General features: G+C 42.1%; 1 protein-coding gene across 2 annotated transcripts in view; it reads left to right on the top strand.

Annotated features, from left to right (window-relative positions):
• PPP2R3B (protein phosphatase 2 regulatory subunit B''beta) overlaps positions 1 to 12,381 on the top strand; it is a 46,651-nt gene that overhangs the window by 17,868 nt on the left and 16,402 nt on the right. For both annotated transcript variants that reach the window (XM_062628651.1, XM_062628652.1), the window contains exon 2: positions 7,865 to 8,050. In XM_062628651.1, coding sequence (XP_062484635.1) covers positions 7,865 to 8,050 — 186 coding nt within the window. The remainder of the gene's footprint in view (positions 1 to 7,864; positions 8,051 to 12,381) is intronic.

Genomic DNA, 12,381 nt, shown 5'->3' with positions numbered 1-12,381 from the left:
GTCGTTCCCCAACCTATACTGGAACCTGGGGTTGTTCCTGCCCAGATGCAGGACTCTACACTTTCCCTTGTTATATTTCATCCAGTTATTCCCTGCCCAACTCTCCAGCCTGTCCAGGTCTCGCTGGATGGCAGCACAGCCTTCTGGCATGTCAGCCACTCCTCCCAGCTTAGTGTCATCAGCAAACTTGCTGATAGTACACTCAATTCCCTCATCTAAATCGTTGGTGAATAAATTAAATAATACCGGTCCCAGTACTGACCCTTGAGGCACTCCACTAGTTACAGGCCTCCAACTAGACTCAGCCCTGTAGACTACAACTCTCTGGCTTCTCTCCTTCAGCCAGTTCACAGTCCACCTCACTACCTGATCATCCAGACCACACTTCCTCAATTTAGCTGTGAGGATGCTGTGGGAGACTGTGTCAAATGCTTTGCTGAAGTCAAGGTAGACCACATCCACCGCTCTGCCATCATCCATCCACCGTGTTATTTCCTCATAAAAGGCTAAGAGATTGGTCAAGCATGATTTCCCCCTGGTGAAGCCATGTTGACTGCCCCTCATAACCCTCTTATCCTTGATATGCCTTAAGATGGCACCACGGATAAGGTGTTCCATCACTTTCCCAGGGATGGAGGTGAGGCTGACCGGTCTATAGTTACCCGGGTCCTCCTTCTTGCCCTTTTTGAAGACTGGAGTGACATTTGCTTTCCTTCAGTCCTCAGGCACCTCTCCGGTTTCCCAAGACTTGGTAAAGATGATGGAGAGTGGTCTAGCAATGACTTCTGCCAGTTCCCTCAGCACCCGTGGGTGCATCCCATCTGGACCCATGGATTTATGGATGTCCAGATTGCTCAACTGGTCTCTAACCCATTCCTCATCGACTAAGGCAAACCGCTCCATTGACCTGACTTCGTCTAAGGTCTCAGGGGTACAGGGCTCTTCAGGACTGCCTGCAGCAGAGTAGACAGAGACAAAGAAGGCATTCAGTAACTCTGCCATCTCTGCATCTTCTGTCACCAGGGCACCCATCCCGTTCATCAGTGGGCCTACATTGCCTCTGGTGTTAGTTTTATCTGCCATGTATTTGAAAAAGCTCTTTTTGCTGTCCTTGACCCTTCTCGCCAGATTTAATTCTAAGGAGGCCTTAGCCGTCCTAGCTGCCTTCCTACATCCTCTAGCAGCAGCCTTATATTCCTCCCAAGTGGCCAGCCCCTCCTTCCATGACCTGTAAACTCTCCTCTTCCACTTGAGCATACATAGCAATTCCCTATTTAGCCACGCAGGTCTCCTGGCCCTCTTCCTTGACTTCCTACGTGTCTGGATGCTCTGATCTTGAGCTCGGAAAAAGCAATCCTTGAATGCCAACCAACTGTCTTGGGCCCCTTTACCTTCAAACAGCCTTGCCCATGGGATTTCCCCTAGCAATTGCTTGGAAAGGCCAAAGTTTGCCCTGCTAAAGTCCAGGGTTGCAATTCTACTTGCTATTCTACTGGTCCTACCACACAACATCCTGAACTCCACCATCTCGTGGTCGCTGCAACCAAGGCAGTCCTCAACCCGTACTGCTTCGACCAGACCCTCCTTGTTAGTGAGGATGAGATCCAGCAGCGCTCCTCTCCTGGTCGGCTCATCCACCATTTGCAGGAGGAAGTTATCATCCATACACTGGAGGAACCTCCTGGACTGTGGCTGGGTTGCTGAGTGGTCCTTCCAGCAAACATCAAGGAAGTTGTCCATCTTGCTCATCAATTTATTTGAAACTTAGGCACGAGAAGAAACTATCCGTATGTCAAATGTACTGGAAACTTAAAGGTGTGAACTGAAAGGCTTATATCCTGCTGAGGGCTGATCAGAGTGTTATAGCCAACAGCTGGTGACATCCCTACCTGCCAGAGCTGGAATATAAACAGCATCATTACCCAGACTATGTGAGGAAAATATATGTGAAGTTGGAAACAAAATAGTAACAAAATAAAATACATCTGTGTACAGTGATATGCTTATACCCATGTAACTCGGTATTAGCTAAACTAGGAAAATATCTATTTTTTTTTGCTGCTTAGGGGCCAGATCACCTTATAAAACAGTTGAGTTCTAACTTAAAACTAGGCTTTTTTAAAGTCAAATAAATTTGTGCTGAATGTGATGATTTAAAAACAGGCAGGAAAAAAAGCAGGCATATAAGTATTTAATCCTATGAATGTCAGTGCCAGAACTGAGTGCTGGTGTGTTTTTTGATACATTTAATGCCTCATACTTTTATCTGCTGTTACTACTTGGTGATTTCTGTAGTTGTATTTATCACACCTCGGGGTGGAAATGGAGAACTGCTAGTTCCATGACCACCTGTTAATGACACTAAATGCTGTTTACACATGCTATTTATGTCAGCTGTATGAGAACTATTTCTTCAATTTCTGCAGTGCCTCACAAGACTGGCTTTCTTTCTGAGTGAAGTGAGCTTAGGCATTAGTGCTTCTTGATCACTTTTGCACTCCTCTGTTACCAAAACGCTGCATAAATGCTTGTGGTATGTACAAGAGAGCAACGAACACAAAGCCTTTAGGTGTTTGTGTGCTGGGCTGGTGTGTGGTTATACTGTATTGCACTGATTCTTCCAGTCATTAAGATAACAATCCCATTTCTGAGGTAATGCAAATTTTAAGAAGTTTAGGTGAGGCGATTGGTTTTACAGCTGTAGTCACAGAAGTAGGTTGTGTAACAGAAGCCTCTGGCAGGGCTGCTTTCCTATTAGCATTGATCTTCTAATTTAACATCATTTGGAGGCCTTTTAACACCACAGAGGGAGCACCCAGTATCCATTCTTACATAAGCGTGTGCATGCCTGATGTCAGACTTTTTTTTTTTTTTTTAAGAACAAAATCCAAGTGTTTGGAGAAGGAGCAGAGAGGGGAAAAAAAAAATCTCATTCTGACTGTAGCTGGTAGTTACACTTGATGGGAGTTTGTTGGTATAATGCCAGTTTTCTGGAGCAGTTGCCAACATTAAAGATAGAGTGAAAATATATAAGCTGCCAGCTGAGGCTGGCTAGTTGAAAGATTTTCCATAAATGGTTCCTTGCTAATGGATTGCCAGGTCTTAAGCTGTAGCCTCTTAAAGGAGGCTCTAAGCAAACTCCACTTTTGCAATAGAGACTCCTGGTTCAAACTTATAATCTGTTGGCTGCCCTGTGGTAGCAGCTTCTTTATTTATTACCAGCTTATGGCTGGTAATAAATTTATGCCAATGTGTACTGTTTCTGTAGAAAATCCAGTATGGTGCAAGTTTGTTACAGGTTACTTTACTTGCATGCATGATTTAAGAGTCTAGATATCAGTTCCCTCTACAACTGTTTGACCCAGCAGTGCAGACATTGAAGAGTTCTGATTTCTTTTTCCCTTAGGATAAAAGTTTGACTAGCCTTTTCTCTAAAGTACTTCCCATACCTTTGTTATCACTAATGCTACTAATAGTAGATGCTGTATGACTGTTGATGGTGGCACTTTGTATGCTAGAAAGCCTGAAACAGTTTGGCATATCTTCATACAAAATATCCTTCGGTTTTTACAGACTAAGTAGGATGTAAGATTGGTTTTGTGATTGTCGGGAGCATTGCCAGACAAGAATACTGTTAGAATACTTGCTTCAGCTGAATTCCAGAAAACAGTATCTGACAGAATACTTGCTTTTGTATGTGTTGACTCTGCAGCTCTGTAACAAGGCTGAGCTTGCTGATTTTCTTGAGTGGATTTTTCCTAAGCATAATTGCATTGAGTGATTGAAACTCTTGTTGTAAACATGTAAGGATGAGACAGTGTTGCAGATCAAGTAGATGTCTGTCTTAGCCCTGTTTGCTACTTCTTATGTTGAACTGATGGCCTGTCCTGATGAGGGCTGTTTTCTGTAGACAAATGTTAGAATTGCCTCAGGTGTCAGTTTTTCCCCATTAAAATGATGTTTAGGCAGTCATGACTCCTTTATGGGTCGTGAGTTCCAGTGTGGTCTGTTGGCTGCGTACAGTCAAGATGATCATGTTAATGATCAAAGTGATCAAGAGGATCCCACCAGCTTGTCTTCTGAAAAGAGCTGGGGTAACAGAATAGACTGGTAAAGAGTAAGAATATTGATTTAACATATGACTGGGGTATTTTCCAAGAAAGCTGCAACTGTACAACAAACTGAGTGTATTTGTGGCTGGGATCCTTGATTTGACATAATTCATAAAATGGAGGCTGGCAACAGCTTACAGTCAGCAACTGGTATTTTTGTACCACTTCTCTCTTACCACAAAATGTAGAAGCTGCCTTTCACAGAGTATATTTTTTTTTTCTTTTCTTGAAGACTCTTGGGATGTGCCTTTTATCTTTTGTAAATTAGCAGAGTATGTGGAGGAGAGAAAAAGTATATTCACTAGTCAGCTGTAGCAAACTGCTAGAGGATCCCACCTCTAAAGCCTTTGGTAAAAATGTTCTAGCAACATCTGATGGACATGCATGTAACATGTCTTTTGTGCTCATATCTTTGAAGGATAGTCGATTGCCTCTTCCTTTTGCTGTTCCATTCCCACCTCAGGTTCAGTCCTGAATAAATTACTAAACTCCTCCTACTTGCGTAACTGGAACTTTTTTGATGCTGAAGCTCTATGTAACTGTACAAAACCTCAAAAATATGCAGTCGTTTGGAGGTGCTTCTACACCAATAATACATTTACAATAGCATTCTCCAGTTCCCAACAGGACTATGTGATTTGTCTGTGTCAGCTCTATCAAGCTAAAAACCAAGAGAATCCTGGTACTTCCAAAATGAGAGTTGTAGAACTTGGTAAGAGAGCTGTTGGTGCAGCATATGTATCACTGAAAGTGAGGAGATTGGAAGTCTGTGCTATATATATGGTTAGGCACCATGCAGAAAAGTGATGCCAGTTTAGCTTGGAGAGTTCAGTCTTCACTAAACCAGTGAAAATCAAGTTTTGACCATTTGAAAGTTCTCCAGTGTTTGTTTGTTTATAGCATGTTACTTTTGTATGTGTGCATGTAATGTAACTTTTGTGGTGACCGTTTACACATGCTTTTAGTTGAATGTGGTTTTAATTTTAATGCACAAGATAGTGTGTATGGAATGTCTTTCATAGTTTCAGGTAGAAGCTCTTCCTGGATGCCACCACCTACTGTCTCTTCCTACAGGAGAATTAACACACCATCCCAAATAGTTTTGTGTAGATGGCACAAAGTTTGTGCCTTTTTTAAGGCTCATTTTGGCTGTTTCAATATGGCTTGGTTGAATTAAAGGGGAAAAGAGTTACTGATAGTTGTACAACTATCAAAATTTTTGAGCTTTAGTAAGATTTTCAAGACTATCCAGTGGTGCGCCTTACCACAGCAATTTCACTCGAACTGGGTGTGGTGTTTCTTTGTCTAGCTAACATGCAATTAAGGGTAACTAGCTGAGCAACTTCTTACACTGCTGTCTTGAGATTTGAAATAAGGAGAAAATAGCTTCTAGTAGCAAACTACTGACAAAGTAAGGGGGTTTTACCTCAGAATCAGAGGTTAGTATGCAAACAGTATTTCAGTGACAGAATAGACTTGAATTCTAGTTTGCTAATATAAGCTGAATTTTCTGTCATTAAATTGTAAAATGCAATGGTTTTATACTGTTGTTATAAACACCTACTGGAAAACAGTTGGAAAAGGATCTGGAGAGTTGCAAAATAAAATGGGAAGTTTGCCATTTGAACAGCAAAATGTGTATGGTGGAACATAAACTTCCTCCTCTGTAAAAGTTAAGGCAAGTGTTAGATAGTATGATTCTGTATGTCAGCAATGAAAACTGGTTATGTATTAAAGGTTTTCTTTAATATAGATTATAGATTCTGTTATAGACAAGTCTTACATAAGTTTGTTTACATTATTACAAACCAGGAATTTTCTCACATGAACTTCAGTGTCAACTTCACAATACAATTACAGATTCTGGACTTTACATATACTTATTGCAGAGGTTAATGCACCGTTCAGTCATGACACTGCAGCACACGTTTCTCCTTTGTGTTATTCACAAGCTTATACAGCTGTTATCCTTAACTCCAAGCATGTTATTGTTTGTGCTATTTCTTGACAAGTTGCAGGGAAAATCTTCACTTACCAAACCAGTTTCTTTTGTCAGTTTAGCTTACTTGTAACAGTAAAGTTTTAACTTAAAGCTGTAAGAAAATATGGATCCCTTTCTAAATGTTAAATTCACCACTGAAATGGAATACTTTAGTAAAAACAATAATGAACTGTTGCTGCAGATTTTTTAGTCAAAAGGTTCAGCATTAGCAGGAATATAGCGGTTCTTAATGAAGAAATTCCCTGGAAAAAGTTGTAATTGTCTTTAGAACAGCTTAATCTCATGCAATTAACACATTTTGATTGCCCTGAAATAATAGAACTGCCTCCCTTCATCAGCTATATAAGTAACTAACTGAAATGATAAAAAAGTAGTGAAGCTTTTGGAGCCCCTTTAGTTCCCGCGTTTCTCCATTAGAAGCAGAGCGGCCTCAGTTGTACAAGGAGTCTTTCAGTTGCCAGACGGGATACAGGCTGAGAGAAGAATCACTGGCTCTTCAAGGAAAGATGAGGAGAGAGGGGAGATGCAATACTATATAGTGCATTAGTTGGAACTGATTCTGTTGAGCCTCTGTTCTTTGCTTAAGAGCTTTTTCCAGTGTCTGAGGAAAGAGGTTAATTCAGGCTGGTTTTAGTATGTGTATCATTCCAGTGAAGGCTCCTGCATTGGAACCCTGCAAATTAAAATCTGCTGACTCTAAGCACTTAGTTATTTCATTGACATAAGGACTTTGAATGTGGTAGGAAAGCTGCATATCTTTAGGGCCACTTTGACAAAGGTGATAAGGAGTAAGATAAGGGCTGGAGTTTGAGGGGTGTTGAGGGATTTTTTATGGGGGTTATTTTTTCTTTCACCACCAATTCTGGTTGGAAATGAGATGGAATTCAGGATCTTTAACACATTTAACAGAAGGATGAGCTACCATATAACATTAACCATTGTTTTACATTTAAATAATGGCCTTGGGATGAAAAACTTTATGTTTAATTGCTAATTTTAAGTTGCCACATAACTCTGTTGTTACTTTGATTGTTATCTTTGTTTCTTTGCTTTATCAGACTTTCCTTTGGAAACTAAACTCCTTTACTGAAGCAAAATGCATTTAAATAAATAAACTCTCTTATTGCTGATCATGGTGTTTTTTACTAGTCTGGTATATCAGAAATTCTTGAGACAAATTTCAAAGGTCTCATGCCATAATTTTGCATAGTTTACAAGAAAAAAAAATCCCTCTACATGAATTGCTACCTTTATAAAATCAAGCATTTTTTAGGATTAAAAGAAATCTTCACTGTAACTAAGTAAAACAAGGTTGGTGGTTTGAAACAAAGTTGTCATGCTTATTTCAAAAGTTTGAAGCTGTAAAACTAGAAATATTTCAAAAGCAAACTCCTTCATGACCTCTCTGTTAAGCTAGAAGTTGAAGTTTTTTCTTCTGTAACTGATAACAGAACCTGAGTTACTTCAGGCGTCTTCAAGAAGCTGTCTAGTGTATTAATCTTGATACATTGAAGATTTAAACTGTTTTTATTAAATTTTTAACAACTAGGAATCTTTCTAAATGACAGGCTTTGGAAATACTTATAGTTTTTTTCCAGTGTGCTCTCAATTTTAAATAGTTTATTCAACCTATCATCAAAAATCTTCTCGAAGGTGTGCTGTAATACCAAGAGAGTCAAGTCATCTGGGGATGACTGTTATCTGTGATTTCATTCTACCTGTCTGTGAAATGTGTATTTTATCTATTTAGGTTCAGACAAAGAAGGAAGAAACCTTGCCACCATCGCTTAGTCAAAACATTCCAACTTTCTATTTTCCTCGAGGATGTCCTAAGGAAAAAGTGAATATAGATGCTGTGATTGCCAAAATTGAGAGAACTTTCTCTGAGTTTCCAAATGAGAGAGCAACATTAGAAGACATGGGGAAGGTTGCAAAGGTGAGAACTTGCTGGCTGGCTGCTTTTAGTACTGTATACCTATGGAAAGCAAACATGAGCTGTATGTGCTTGCTTTTCTTGCATTGTGTTTCCATCTCTTACAAGGTAGTACCGATAAGATCTCATATTCAGCACTGTTGATAGCATAGTTATGTGTGAAAATCTTTATCTCAACTATGTCTCAAATGCCCCTAAATTTGCTTATAAAAAGAAACAAACATTAACCCAAAAATTGAACTTTTTTTTTTTAGTTGCATAAACAACCAGGTACTGAAGGGCACATTGTATCTCCTATGCTCTCAATTGACCAACAAATTTAAGGCAAAAGCACTGGTAATACGCATTTTATTTTCAAGTGTCAACATTTTTTTCTCATTCGCAGTGTCATGAACCTCCATTGTAAAGATACTGAAAGACAAAATGGTTTGGTAACTTGAGATTATAGTCCTCTACTTATTACTGAAGAGCTAGTTTAGACTTACTGCAGAGTGACAAATACTAAGCTTAGAAAGCAGCAAATATTTTTAAATTTCTGTGTAACAGACAATAAGCTACTTAAATTTCTGTTTTGTTATATTGAATCAGTGCTTGAAATACCACTATGAGTCATGGTCTTGGTAATGAGTCTGAGCTTTTCATCCCTCTTGCAGTCATTTTGCATTTAAAGTCCAGGGTCTAGAAAATAAAAACAAAGACTTGTCACAAGAGCAGGACTTGGGGTTCAGAAACTCCTTGTTTGCCTCACTGAAAGTGTTTAACTGCTGGGCTGATGCTAGGATGCCTGCCTTCTGCAGCTCCTTTCACATAAAGGTGGGGAGGGATGGAAGTCTGGCCAAAAAGGGTGGAAAGATCCGGTCACCTGCAATTCAGTGATGAAAGACACCTTCACAGAATCACAGAATCCCAAGGGTTGGAAGGGACCTCAAAAGATCATCTAGTCCAACCCTCCTGCAAGAGCAGGGTAACCTAGAGTACATCACACAGGAACTTGTCCAGGCGGGCCTTGAATATCTCCAATGTAGGAAACTCCACAACCCCCCTGGGCAACCTGTTCCAGTGCTCTGTCACTCTCACAGTAAAGAAATTTTTCCTGATGTTCACATGGAACCTCCTATGCTCCAGTTTACACCCATTGCCCCTTGTCCTATCACTGGACATCACTGAAAAAAAACTAGCTCCATCATCCTGACACTCACCCTTTACATATTTGTAAACACTGATGAGGTCACCCCTCAGTCTCCTCTTCTCCAAGATAGAGAGACCCAGCTCCCTCAGCCTCTCCTCATAAGAGAGATGTTCCATTCCCTTAATCATCTTTGTGGCTCTGCGCTGGACTCTTTCAAGCAATTCCCTGTCCTTCTTGAACTGAGGGGCCCAGAACTGGACACAATATTCCAGATGGGGTCTCACCAGGGCAGAGTAGAGGGGAAGGAGGACCTCTCTCGACCTACTAACCACCCCCCTTCTAATACACCCCAGGATGACATTGGCCTTCTTGGCCACAAGGGCACATTGCTGGCTCATGGTCATCCTGTCATCCACTAGGACCCCCAGGTCCCTCTCCCCTTCACTACTGTCCAGCAGGTCAGCCCCCAACCTGTACTGGTACATGGGGTTGTTCTTTCCCAGATGCAAGACTCTTCACTTTCCCTTGTTATATTTCATCAAGTTATTCCCTGCCCAACTCCCCAGCCTGTCCAGGCCTCGCTGAATGGCAACACAGCCCTCTGGTGTGTCAGCCACTCCTCCCAGTTTAGTATCATCAGCGAACTTGCTGAGGGTACACTCAGTTCCCTCATCCAGGTCGCTGATGAAAATATTAAACAGCACTGGTCTCAGCACCGACCCCTGAGGGACTCCACTAGTCACAGACCTCCAGCTAGATTCTGCCCCATTAGCCACAACTCTCTGCCTTCTTCCTTCCAACCAGTTCTTGATCCACCTCACTACCTGATCATCAAGCCCACACTTCCTTAGCTTATCTATGAGGATGCTGTGGGAGACAGTATCAAATGCCTTACTGAAATCAAGAAAAACCACATCTACCGCTCTACCATCATCCATCCACCTAGTTACTTCCTCATAGAAGGCTATAAGGTTGGTCAAACATGACTTCCCCTTGGTAAAACCATGTTGGCTGCTCTTAATGACCCCCTCATCCTTGATATGCCTAGAGATGTTGTCAAGAATAAGTTGTTCCATCACCTTTCCAGGGATAGAGGTAAGGCTGACTGGTCTATAATTACCCGGGTCCTTCTTGCCCTTCTTATAGACTGGCATGACATTTGCCTGCCATCCTCCAATCCTCAGACACCTCTCCTGTTTCCCAAAACTTACCAAAGATGATGGAGAGTGGCTCAGCAATGACCTCCAGCTCCCTCAGCACCCGCGGGTGTATTCCATCCGGACCCATTGATTTATAGATGTCCAGATTACTTAACTGATCCCTAACCCAATCCTCATCCACCAAAGCAAACTCCTCCTTTATCCTGCCTCCTTCCGGGGCTATAGGAATCTGGGTCCCCCAGGGAGAGTCTGCAGGAGTAAAGACAGAGGCAAAGAAGGCATTCACCACCTCTGCCTTCTTTATATCCTCTGTCTCCAGGGCACCCACCTCATTCAGCAGTGGGCCTATATTACCTCTTGTGTTACTTTTATCCGCTATGTATTTGAAGAAGCCCCTTCTATTGTCCTTAACCCGACTTGCAAGATTAAGTTCCAAGGAGGCCTTAGCTGTCCTAATTGCCTCCCTACATTCTCTAACAACTGTCCTATATTCCTCCCAAGTGGCCAGCCCCTGCTTCCATAATCCATAGATTCTCTTTTTCCACATGAGTTTGCCCAGCAGTTCCTTGTTTAACCATGCTGGTCTCCTGGCTCCCCTACTTGACTTCCTACCCATTGGGATACTCTGATCCTGAGCTTGGAAGAAGTGGTCCTTGAATGCTGACCAACTATCCTGAGCCCCTTTACCACCTAGTACCCTTTGCCATGAGACTTCCCTTAGCAATTGATTGAAGAGGCCAAAGTTGGCCCTTCGGAAATCCAGAAATGTGGCCTTGCTAGGTATTCTATTCCTCCCCCACAGGCTCCTAAACTCCACCATCTCATGTTCACTGCAGCCAAGGCTGCCATTGACCATCACCGCTTCAACCAGATCCTCCTTGTTGGTGAGTACTAGATCCAGCAGCGCTCCTCTCCTAGTTGGTTCGTCCACCATTTGCATTAAGAAGTTATCATCAATGCACTGGAGGAACCTCCTAGACTGTGAATGATTGGCTGTGTAACTCTTCCAGCAAATATCGGGGTAGTTAAAATCCCCCATAAGGACCAAGGCATGTAGTCGTGAGGCTGCTTTCAGTTGCCTGTAGAAAGCCTCATCAACTCCTTCGTCCTGATCAGGAGGTCTATAACAGTCCCCCACAACTGTATCACCCGTATCAGCCTGTCCCTTAATTCGTACCCACAGACTTTCCACTTGCTCCTCATCTGCCCCTGGACAGAACTCAATGCATTCTAGTCGCTCTCTCACATAAAGAGCAACTCCACCACCTCGCTTTGCTGACCTATCTTTCCTAAGAAGGACATAGCCATCCGTGACCACATTCCAGTCATGTGAGCTGTCCCACCATGTCTCTGTAATTGCCACCAGATCATAACCTTTAGACCGCACACAGACTTCTAAGTCCTCCTGTTTATTCCCCATGCTGCGTGCATTGTTGTACACACCTTCCTGGAGCATAGGGAAAAGCCTCTCTGTCTGAGGACCGTTTTCATCAAACTCGCTTTTTCTTATTTTTTAAAGTACTGGTTAAACTGTTGCATGAGAAGTAGCCATCCTTCTGCTCTGGTGACCTTATACATCTTGCAGTATTCATAATCTGATTTGAGATCCACATGAGCTTTTCAGAGATGCTGACATGTGTGACTACTCCAGGTTGTAGCCAGTTTTAGGAGAGAGATAGGTACTTGGCTGTTAGGACTGAAGAAGCTTGGAGGAGACATAGGAGCATCACTGTAGGTATACGTGGGAGCGCTGAAGCTGTGAAGGTGTAACTTGGGTATCCTAAAGCAAGATACTGCTGCTCAGGGCAGGCTGGCCTACTACTTAAAACTGGATAGAAGATGTGCCATGCATATGCAAGGATGCAGAATAGTTGAGCCATCCTGTGAGCCAGACAAATGTAAATTTACTTCAGTTCAGAAGCTGTGTAACTGTGCTGTCTTGAGCTCAGCTTAAATATATTCAGCCCTTTAGCAGAGCTTATTAGCATGGGCTTTGTTCAGCTGCTTGGAGCAGGGACAGAGCAAACATGTGACTGCATTCATCT

This window comes from Pezoporus occidentalis, unplaced genomic scaffold (assembly GCF_034315485.1).
Source record: "Pezoporus occidentalis ecotype Australia unplaced genomic scaffold, CSIRO_AGI_Poc_V1 ctg32, whole genome shotgun sequence".
NCBI lineage: Eukaryota > Metazoa > Chordata > Aves > Psittaciformes > Psittacidae > Pezoporus > Pezoporus occidentalis.
Note: the sequence above shows the minus strand (reverse complement) of the source record. Positions and strands in the feature narration are given on the sequence as shown.